An 11,795-nucleotide genomic window follows, 5' to 3' on the forward strand; every position below is an offset into this window, starting at 1 on the left:
ATTCTTGCTGATGAATATGAGATCGCACAGATTAAGGTTCAAACCCAGCATGTACTTCATGCCATCATGTCTTTTATTGAAAAACTACAACATTATTTATTTCAGACCATATATATTACAATACAGTTAATAAAGAAACTGAGTAGAAGCCAGTGGCTCTTACAACTGAACCAAGTTCCACATCTGTGGCTAAGTAATTCCATTGAAAAAGACTCCAATTGCCTCGGTTCTTGTGGGACCGATCTATTTATTCTAGTTACATCTACACTAGTTCATTGAACCCGGGGTTTGATGTTCTCAGCGACTAGCAGCGTCTACACTTAACTCAGCTTCAGTCAGTACGAATCCACATCTGTGGTTCAAGTTCAAGGTTAATCGTGGCGTTTGAACGCTGCATTGAACACTGGTTTACTGTTTACTCTAGAGAGAATGCAGAGTCGGATACAAACGCAGGTTTAATGCGGAGTAAACTTTTTCAAGAAGGAAAATGCATTGAACCCTTGTTTTGAGCGTAGTGTAGACAGCGTAACCAGAGTAAAAGAAGTGTAAGTGTATAATGTAGCTTCTGAGACAAGCCAAATTCTGCTTCTCCAAGACAAGCGGAGTCTACTGAATTCGAATAATTCAACCTCACAAGAACACAGCGTTCCACCTACTAATTGGGAACTTTCTTTCATGGAATATTCTAATTACAATGTATATAAATGCACAAACCGTAACTTGAGATTTTTTCGTCCATGATATAAATGTATATACAGTTGACCCTGCTTAATGCAGATCTTCTTCAGCCACATTTTGACATAATCCAAACATTATCCATAATGTTGTTTAATAATCTTTTACACTGGATTAATTCAATCAATCCAAAATGATCTGGAATAAGCGGTGTCCAGTTATGTGAACACAAACACTTCAAATGAATCGTGATTGATGCGTTTAACTAGAATTACCGCAGTAGTTTAGATATGATGTTAAACAGCTCATTAAACAGTTTTTCAAAACGAATGCCATCACAAAACGATAAGACGATGTTATCACGATGTTGATGTCGTGATTAGTCCTGTGCCTTTAAATCCTTCCTCGGGCTGTGTGGCTGAAATTCAGAGAATGACAAAATAAGATCACAGAAATGTGCACTAGACTAGTTTCTATTCTAGCCATTTGGAATCATTTTGTGTAAGACAGCACCCAAAAACAGCAGAGATGTCTCATCGACTATTTGGTACTTACATGTGATCACATCAGCGTATAAAAGTGCTGTTTCTGTCGGTTCATCAACCTTGAAAATACAGAAAACCAAGAAACGTTTAGTAGTCATTAGTTTGACTAACTCTTAAATTTTGTGACATTTCTTTACATCTTTACAATCACTTTTTTTCCCATGTCTAAGTGCGTAGGATAACATTAGCAGTAACTGATCACAATGTGGACGTATTAAAATAACCTTCCTTAGCTTTTAAGCACAGCTTGTGCACAGATTATGTGTTCCGCAGTATATGGCATGAAAAGGATCGTAATATTTTGCCAGACTTTTCTTGAATTTTTCACACATTTTCATAACTTAAAGAGGTAAATTGAAAGTTGCTTGCCAACGTGTGTACTGGTGAATTGCTGTAAGAATGAAAACATACCTTCAATTTAAGAACACAATCGGGTAGAATGCCGAGATTGTGTAGAGTTGCTGATTCATCCGTTAAACGCCGGTCGTCGAGATACAGATGCTGATCGAACGGCGCGACTGAAAACAGTTTCATCAGTTGCAGTTTTAAATCTCGTAACGTTAAATTCGACGATACGATCACTTCTTTCTCGCCGCGTACTTTCCGATGTCGAGAACTACGACGAATGTTGCCGGCGGACGCATTGTTGACGTCAAGCGGCGACGAATCCGTATCCATTTTACGTCTCTTCGCCGGAATACCGAGTTGAAATTCGGCCGTGTCGTCCGGTGTTAACGTAGAATGAACGGTATGTTTATTACTGGTGTCGGTATCATTGAGAACTTTCTGGATGAAAATGCGTTTATTCGTGAAATCTCGTTTTGAAAGTTCTTCGGCGTTTATTCGAGTTGCGATACACTCTCCGCATGTCTCTGTAACAGTGTGAAGAGAATGTCATATATTTCTGGTTAAAGCCACATTTAACATTAGACTTTATTCACTGAAGTCACAGTGATGTCATTCACAGGCATCATACGGTCCGTCAAAATAGCAGTCAATCATGAGTTTAATTCAGAAAGCTTTTGACAGAGACATAACGACATGCTGTGACATCACCTAAATAAGATCTAATAGACTGAACTCGGGGTAATCAGTATATGGCAGTGGCACATATGCGGATGGTATCCATCTTGAATTTCTCATTCGATCCTAAAATAGGGATGTTGTCACTCTTCTGGATGTGATGAGTTGACTGTATGTCTATTAGGAGTATCCCTTCACAAACCTACCACACATGTAGGGAATGAAATAGAGGGCTTGATTCAATGGAACTGCGGATATAGTTCGATGGTTGGTCACATTTACATAATTCTTATTGGGCCAATCAAACACCCAAAGACCCACATCTTTTCTAAAACTGCTTACATTAATAGATGAAACTCACCAGGGTCTGTTACTACTGTTACAGATCCGTTATCCCGTATCGCTAACAATGAGATGGTTTTATCAACGGAAACCTGACGTTCTAGTATTTTCCATTCAGTTTCATACAGAAAACACATTCTGTAAAATAAGAAATAACAATATAGAGACCTGAAACCAGCGAGCTTTTAAACAGGGTGAACGAAAACAGTACTTGAATCATGCAACAATCAATCATCCAAATATAGAATAGACAAGGCAACTGAAGTGAAATAATAGAGAATCGCGACTGGAAATCTGGAAATGTTTGTGATTATAGGAAACTACAGCTTATGATACAAATTTAAAGACATTTTGAAGAGGAATTAAACAGGCTTCCAAAATTACTACGACCCACGTGGTTCCATGACAATCACGCAAGAAGATTTCCGCAAGTTTGATTATAACTTTCGGAGTTCAAAACAGTGATCTGGCACTAGTTATAACTTACTGCTGTACATTTGGCAAGTCATGGTTTGGCTGCATAGGATCTGCTATCAGTTTAGCGTGCGAGCAGAGTAACACTTCATTTATCACAGACAAAACTGGATCGCAACGACTTGGATTCCTAAAACAGAACAGATGATAATTTGTAAAGCATGTTGTCTAGGGTAGATGCACGTATAAACCAAATATCTAGACAAACTCCATCTACGGATGATTGTTCGGACACCTGCAGCGACTAAAGGCCTTAGTTGGCTAAAAATGATTCTTTTTTCGAGATTTCAATGATGAATCTGATGACTTACTTAAGGAACTTGCGCCACTGGTCGATGAACGATTTTGTGACTATGTACAACTGATCAACGGAGGTGTTCAAGTTGGGTCGACCTCGATTGTGGAACAAGTCGGATAATTCAGCTTTCATTTCACCAGCTATTTGAATGTGACACTCGCGAAGAGCAGCTTCTTCCATATCGCAATCCTGAAGATCATAAACACAATCATTGTTAAAACGACAAAACAACACAATCATACGAATATCATACAATCATCTTATAAATGTTTTAATAGTACATTGCTCCCATAATTACAGCAAAATTCCCAAGTTTTTCCCAAGTATTTCATGGGTGATTTTTCAATTTTCCAAAACGAATAATCTATACTAACCTGACATAATTTGCAAACATTATCATTATTCGTAAATTGTGGAGCAGCTGGAAAATAAACATTTAATCGCGTCCAGACTTCCAATGAAACCAGACGACGACAGTTCGTATCTGACGTTAGATTTCCTGAAGAAGATAGAATTAGTTGTGTAATAAACAAAATTAACTGTTAGAATAAAAAAATCTCGCTATTGATGTATATCTTGAAATCTTTAATCCCCATCGATATCATATCAATAATAGTAGCTGCTTACTGTGGATACAAAGAAGATCTTCATTAAATGCGATTTCATTCCCGACTTCCTCCGCACTCTTTTGCACCTCCTTAGCGACACAACCATCTTCAACAGATTTCCCATTTTCAGTTCCGAGATCACTAGATGAATGCGCGACTGTCTCAATCGCTCGATTAGTTTGATCATTTTCTAGCAAACAGGATTTTGATTCTAACGTTTTATCACAGGTACTGCTCGGTTGAGTCGTAGTAAGCTCTTGATGCACATCAGGACCATCATCTGAAATATCTATCATATCGAATTATAACTTTTCTGAGCCTCACAGGTCTTTTTCTCGAGTATTTTCAAGAGCTATCGCCAGCAATATAAGTGTGCTAGTACATAGGCGTTTATTGATTAGTAGAAGACTGTCTGCTTTCATTATAGTTCATATCCAGTTGTATAGGCATCACCACAAACACGCATCATCAAAAATAAGTAAACACCATCAGGTATAGGGCGTGTGCACCTAGGAGTGAAAGGGTTAAACAGGTACAGGGCGTGTGCACCTAGGAGTGAAAGGGTTAAACAGGTACAGGACGTGTGCACCTAGGAGTGAAAGGGTTAAACAGTATACAATCAGGGATGTTGATGAATCATTTTACTAACCTTTTTTACCATTAACTTCAAATTCAGAAGATACATTCTCCGATGCCAATTTCTTCCACTGTCGCAGGGACATCTTACCAACCCAATATTGTGCCTCACTATAAAATATATATATTTGTGTTTTCACTTACTGTTTTCTTTGAGTGAAGAAATCCAAGAAATTAGTCACATGTATCAGGCCAATATTTAGTGCTTATATACAGTGTTATATACAACTTGTAAAATTGGCCAAAAATGCCACTAGAAAGCCATCTTGAATTTGATATCTTCAAGAATAGGCAATAACTGAAATGCCATTAACTATTTGCTCATCTGGTTGAGGATTAAAAAGAAATTCTGAACGTGTGGCATGAAGTAAATCATTACTGTACGACAGTCGTGTGTACCTTGGATCAACATCAGCTTTTAATGCTCCGTTGAAGAAAAGTTGATCTTCAGCAATGCGCACTTTGAGGCGAATTGAATGACATCTCTGACGTACACAATCCCAACACAACGATTCACTGTTTAATATAAAATAGGTCGTTTAATTCTTTAATTCGATGCTAAGGTCTGCCTTCTATCTATGATAAAATAACGGTTAAATCATTTTTATTTTAAATAATAGATCAACGTTATTCATTTCAAGTTATCGTGACATTGATTACTGAAATCAAAGAGGGAACAAAAGCTCTACTTGATCTTTTTGAATTAAGTTCAGTAGAAAGGTTTGCAAAAAGCAAATATGGAAAGATTGGTATTCGCACTGACCTGTCTAACCGTGGACCGATGCTTTTATGCTTGGCATATATGAGATCTGCCTGAAAAAATGACAAATTATAGCGTAAGTTTTGCATCAAGCGTCAGGAGTGAATAATAACCATTAACAATTCATATAACATACAGCTTGTTTATTGATCCACTTCAGTTTTCCCACCTTATCCGGATCCAATCTGATTAAAAACAGTTTAAATTCTTAAATTCTCCTATATTTTTCATATCGACTCATCATGAGAATATACATTTCCGCCGACAACATACATACTTGTTGTGGATGCAAAGGAATTCTATATTTTGAATAGTTTTAAGCGTGATGGTGTCCGCTAAAAATTTACTCAGCCAGTCCTGACTTATCCATTCACCACTAGCATCTATAAATATCGAAATAATTGATCTGTAACATGATTCATCACTACTTTGCGCTGGTAGACATCTTACCACACAGCCCCATCAAATTTATAATCAGCACATAAGAACTTAGGTAAGAATGTCATAGATAACTTATGCAAGTTATGAGAAATCTATCCATGTCTCCTTAAAATCCCCCAAACACACGGGGTAAGATCGGAAGTTGATATAACGCAAACTTACCATCTTGAGGCTGCATCAAATCAAACAATTTCCTCATTTCTTCCTGTTTTATTTTACCACAGGAAATATTTTCATCCTAAAATGAAAACGAATTCATTCGAATGTGTGAAATGTTATGAATAAAACTGCAAAACTTACAAAGGGCGTTGTGTCATCTTAATTTGACGTTGAGAGTTGATGTTTAAATTGCCGGAAGGAAATGTACATAGAGGGAATCGTCCCTACACCAAAAGGAATATTCTTACCCTCATCTTAACCATTTCTTTGATCCATTCTTCAAATTTAACATTATCACGTGCCACAAGCTCTTGCAGTCGTTGTGGTAAAATTGGCTCAATTGCCTCTTCATATCTTGCACTATTATCTGATAGAAACACAACAGTTTCAGTCGATCTAACTCACAATATTCCAGTTGAGACACAAATGAAAAAAACAAACAAATATTCAAATTACCTGAATTTCTCAGCTTGTAAACCAACATGTACGCGTTTTTAGATGTATGGCAACCTTTTGGCACTTTCTGCTTTTTACCTTTTGTTGATGTTGACTCAGCAGATGCTGTCATTGATACCGCACTATCATCATCTAATGTTTAAAAGTTACATTTCCGCTCAATTATTTATCCTAATGCGGTCTTTATCATTTTAGATTTGAAAAGATCGCAACTGAAGAATATCCATTGACTTCTTAAATTACGACGGGTATTTTTACGATATTGCCAGGTTATAGGAGCCTGAAAAAGGAGACTGAACCAGGTGTGGATCTAAGTGTTGTATTGGGAGTCTGCACCCCTGCTGTCCTTTTGTGTAAAGATATTTTCCTAGATCTGCCCCTGTTGAGCCCCGTAATTCAAACATTAACTACAGTAACAGTTATTACCTATGATCTGTATTTCATCTTCGCATCCGAGATGTAAATCTTTGCCTTTCATTTTCTCGATGTCTTCGTCGTTGAATTTATACCAGGATTTCAGTTTGTCGGCAGCGCGAATATGAGCGATGTAATGTCCGCTATAAGCAGTCGGGCCACGATGTATTAGAACGGCCTGTAGTTCATACACATACTGTCCAGCTTTATCTAATCAATACAATTCAATATAAAATAAAACTATCTTCATCATGAATATAGAGTGACCAGTTTCCATCAGTTTTACAAATACTCTGATTTTTCTATATCACGACATAAAATCCCCTGAATGAATCTGTGGCAGGTGAAGCTGAGAAATTTCTTGGTTTAAGATGTTACAATTATAACAACGTATCCAAAATCCTGAAGTTTTTCAAGGTTTTTTTTGCAAAAGTTGTCATATTCTCAGAGTTTTCCCTTTTTTTCTGATTCCCTGAGTTTTTGAGGTCAGTGGCCACCCTGAAGCCGTAACGAGAAAACATGTATCAGACGTCTGTGGCAGTAGTGATTTATAACAGCAAAAGATCAATTTCGTCCATATTTATGCTTACCTGAATCAGTTATATATATTCCCATATCGAGTTCTTCCGGAAACTGAATGAAATTGCTTAATTTTTTTTTCTGTCCAGTGTTCCTGCAAAATACGATCTAATCCCTGTAACACAGACACAACATCAACAAGCGACTAACGCGATATTTCCTGTTTAAAGTCCAACAGTACAACAACGCAGATGCTTACATTTTATTTATCCTTAATATCTATTGAAACATGGCGCTCAGGGATACCATGCTCATTTGGAAAAAGATCTCAAATGCTCAACCATTTGAGAATTTCAATATTCAATGCCCTGTGTCCCCATTGAGGCCTTATTGGCGAATTCTACTTTACCATCTATGAAGGCAGTAAGATATTTCACCTGTCAAATACGAATCTTAGCAACTGTAGATTAAGTATCTTTGGTAATTGTTTCAATACAATCTTTCTGACGGCATTCTGTTTCTTACAGCATGTTTCACACATGTATCGGTTGTCATCTAAAATGTAATGAGAAATTATACTTTCTATGAATCTAGAAATATAACAACCTTACGAATGCGTAGGCCCTATATATCTTACATATACAGACTCAAAACTAAAATTCATTCAGTCACAATTTTCAATTCAAAGAATCATAGTTGTAACTGAAAAAAATATGATTGTGTTCAATGAATGCCGCCAAAAATGAAATCGAACGCATACCTTCCAGTTTCTCTTCTCTCAGAAATTCTCCCAAACACTGATTGATATCTTTGTGTCCTTTTATATTCAAATCCAGTTCATAGAAGTTTGAAGGCCGCAGTTTAACGGACTTACAAGTCTGACATCTAATTCGGAAAGTAAAATAATCATACTACGTTTAAGAATTGATGAAGCTTTTCAGTAGATGTAAAGATTGCATGCATTGGCATCATTGAATAAAACAAACTGATTTTTGAAATTCGACTAGGACCAGGGGTGGATCCAGGGAGGTGTGTTGGGGGACTAGATCAACCCCCTTTGGAAAATGTCTTTTGTATTAAGCATACTAAGTTTCTTTTGCAACGTTACATTTCCAAGTACAAGGCACATATACGTGATTAAACTGTGCTTAAAAATACTCAGAATGCATGAAAATGAGATTAATTCTTAAGAATTTTCTCGGGGAAAAATAGCAAAGAGCACCCCCTCTTGGATCCGACCCTGTGGATTTAGACTTATCTGTTAGAAACTTACTGCGTAAAATACGCATATTCTCCGCAAAACTGTGATTGAACGAAATTCTGCAGTTCGGGATCTGCTTGACACTGTAGGGTCTCCTGCAGAAGTGACATGAACAACTTCGAAAATTCTTGCGCATCCTGTTAGTTTAGAAATGCAAAGAAGTCATCACAATTATCGACAAACAAAGCAGTGAGCAGAAAATGTAACCATTCCTAAGGAAAATCAGCGCTCATATTTAGGCTCTAGAAATGCGCATTTCGCTCATATGGCTTTGACAATAATAAATGGTTTCCCGAATGAATTTTAATCACAATCTTATAATGTAAGAGAGTTTCAGAGATCTAACATCCATAGTAAAACACTACTATGACAGATTTCATCAGATCAAACTTTTGAAATGATGAAATCAGCTTGTGTTTTACTTAGGAAGTTTAACGAGCTTATAGAGCCTGCAAATTCAGAAAAAAATATTTCTAAATTCATCAAAGTCATGCATTGGTTCCCCCAACTCGATGATTGTACTCAGTAGATGTGAACAGTGACCATGATGTACATACATACCTGCTGTTGAGTTGTATTCAAACCCATTGACTGAATGAATGGAGTTGGATCAATGAATCTGTAACAAATTTGAAAACATAAAATCTAAGTAAGTTTTATCAAATATAACACAAAATTAAACTAAGACTAAATAGAAAGCCTGGTGGAAGTTGAGCTTACCGGCGTTTACTGTCCTGCAGTAAAGCAAACACATACTGCAAATTTCCCAAAATAGACGTCGGTAAGTTCAATTCAGATGTCGACCCTGGGTAGACAGACGCCGCTGGGCAGACAGTTGCAGCTGGGCAGAGAGTTGCAGCTGGGTAGAGAGTTGCAGCTGGGCAGAGAGATGCAGTTGGTTTATCGTAGTACTTGTATATGACAGCTCGAAATTCAATGTTGTGAAACCAGACCTGAAGCAGCGTATTCACATAACACGTCGCTCCTAAATTCTTCAATCCAACAAATGACCCCTGAATAGAATAACAATGAATCTTTTAAAATTGCTTTAACAAATTATCATCTCATTTGTCAATATGATTAAATTAAAGTATATGTATTTATGATGAATTCAATTTGATGCAGGATCGTTGGAATGTTTTCAATGTTTATATGCTGTAACTTGTGAGTGTATTATGGGCTTCTGGCCATTAAGGACAGTTATCTTTTACATTCACCAGCATCTAATTTTACAGTCTTATCTTCCTATACTACTTCTTATTATACCCTAGGTCAGCTGACCAGTGACATCACAGGAACTCATGACTGCCGGCTAACCCTAACCCTAGGTCAGGTGACCAGTGACATCACAGCCACTCAGGACTGCCAGCTAACCCTAACCCTAGGTCAGGTGACCAGTGACATCACAGCCACTCATGACTGCCGGCTAACCCTAACCCTAGGTCAGGTGACCGGTGACATCACAGCCACTCAGGACTGCCAGCTAACCCTAACCCTAGGTCAGCTGACCAGTGACATCACAGCCACTCAGGACTGCCAGCTAACCCTAACCCTAGGTCAGGTGACCAGTGACATCACAGCCACTCAGGACTGCCAGCTAACCCTTACCCTAGGTCAGGTGACTGTGAATGGCTTGGATAGTAACAAGCCAGCCAATCAGAACTAAGCTTATATAGGCTGCAGCTTGTGAAGTGACCTTGACACTAATTCATAAACAGACTTGAGAGGCTGGTATTTACTGAGGCATTGCATGGAGGCAGAATTCAATCTGCATAGGCCCCTATAATCTAAAGGGATAGAGATTAAATATCCTTTCATTGTGGGCACTGTGAGCATTACCCTTAGATTTAAATATTGTGAACGATTGCTGAGAAAGGAAGGGAATGTTACTATTCAAAGACTACATCAATTTGATGTATTAACCAGGTTTGTCAGTGGTACATCGTTAGTACAGTAGACTATGGTTGGATGTTTTTGATGGTTTTCTCTTATAAACAATGATTGTTCACACGACACAGACCTGCGAACGTCGTTCTAGTTCCGGATCTTCGATATCGTGCCACGATGAATCAGGTCGATCTTGTAACCAATCACGTTCTCCGATACCGAGCAAACATTTAGGATTTCCACGACAATTACGACTTAAATAATGAAATAATAAAAACATTTCTATATACTAATGAGCCTGGAACTCACCTTTCATGTTTTCCAATTTTAAAACTCTTATAAAATACTTTTTCTAAATCTCACTTGAAAATATAAACATCGATTGACAGAGGATAAAACAGCTTTGTATTTGACTGCACTGGTATTGTGATGATGATTGATGCAGTGTATTGACCGCCTGGATACTGATACAACAGCCAATTGTCTATCAGAACCTTATAACGGATAAATAAACAATATAATTACCGATTAGTAACGTGAGTACAGGATGATACAGTCAATCGGTACGCTGTTAATACGTGTTGTTCTGAAATGTTTTCGGGTTCGGTCGATTTCGCCCATTCCCAAGCTTGTTTCTCCCGTTGTATCGGTTTGTCCTTCGAAGGCGCCATCCCCGAACAGATACACCGAACACCAGTGAATATATCATTCAAATACCTTCACACTTCACTAATTAACGGCACCGCGAATTATCAGATTATTATTAATTCAATAATCCCAATTATCTCAATTTCAAAAAACTTTCATCCTTTCCAAAGTGAAGCATGTCGCCTGGATCTTTCTCTAAACATGGTACCAATTCAATTTTATATATTGACTAATGGACGAATTCAATTCAATATTGTATTGAGCCTTAATGCCTATATACACTCTGTATAAATCACGGAGAAAATCATTTTATAAAAAGTGGTTGTTTGGGGCCCGGTTTGGGGATGTTTAAAGATAGCGAAACCATCGAACTCCGTGCAGTTATAGAAATGATTATCTATATTTAACAACGAATTGTTTCGGTATTTTTACGATCGATGATTGAATGTATAGTTTAAACGAAAATGATCAACGGAATAATGCCGGATGATCTTGTCGAACGGCCACAGAACGCGGCCGGCACAAATATGTCTTTCGGAATAAGCGATCATTGGATGTTGTAGATTTCACTATAATTTCAAGCAGTATATAATTGGATGAAGTGCTTCGGTTGATATCCCCGAAAATCGATCATTTATCTCCATTGCAT

General features: G+C 37.5%; 1 protein-coding gene across 1 annotated transcript; it reads right to left on the reverse strand.

Moving 5' to 3' along the window:
• Positions 1-65: 65 nt before the first annotated feature.
• LOC141908578 (ubiquitin carboxyl-terminal hydrolase 48-like) lies at positions 66-11,315 on the reverse strand. The gene is made up of 25 exons (XM_074798673.1): positions 11,024-11,315; positions 10,632-10,752; positions 9,332-9,624; positions 9,173-9,230; positions 8,624-8,748; positions 8,111-8,235; positions 7,788-7,905; positions 7,422-7,504; positions 6,844-7,041; positions 6,418-6,549; positions 6,210-6,328; positions 5,965-6,040; positions 5,639-5,744; positions 5,498-5,546; positions 5,365-5,414; positions 5,001-5,117; positions 4,615-4,712; positions 3,985-4,254; positions 3,732-3,856; positions 3,371-3,546; positions 3,073-3,189; positions 2,605-2,723; positions 1,632-2,092; positions 1,231-1,279; positions 66-1,093 (listed from the first exon to the last, which is right to left on the reverse strand). Exons 1-25 carry the CDS (start codon positions 11,167-11,169, stop codon positions 1,035-1,037), a joined length of 3,390 nt encoding a protein of 1,129 aa, XP_074654774.1. The 5' UTR covers positions 11,170-11,315; the 3' UTR covers positions 66-1,034.
• Between the last annotated feature and the right edge of the window lie 480 nt (positions 11,316-11,795).

Source organism: Tubulanus polymorphus, chromosome 7 (assembly GCF_964204645.1).
Source record: "Tubulanus polymorphus chromosome 7, tnTubPoly1.2, whole genome shotgun sequence".
In the NCBI taxonomy this organism is placed as follows: Eukaryota; Metazoa; Nemertea; class Palaeonemertea; order Tubulaniformes; family Tubulanidae; genus Tubulanus; species Tubulanus polymorphus.

Coding starts and splice junctions, on each gene's coding strand:
- LOC141908578 (XM_074798673.1), bottom strand. CDS start 11,169: ATGGCGCCTTCGAAGGACAAACCGATACAACGGGAGAAACAAGCTTGG. Junction 10,753..11,023: donor TGTACTCACGTTACTAATCG/GTAATTATATTG, acceptor TCATTATTTAAG/TCGTAATTGTCGTGGAAATC. Junction 1,094..1,230: donor ATACGCTGATGTGATCACAT/GTAAGTACCAAA, acceptor TCTGAATTTCAG/CCACACAGCCCGAGGAAGGA.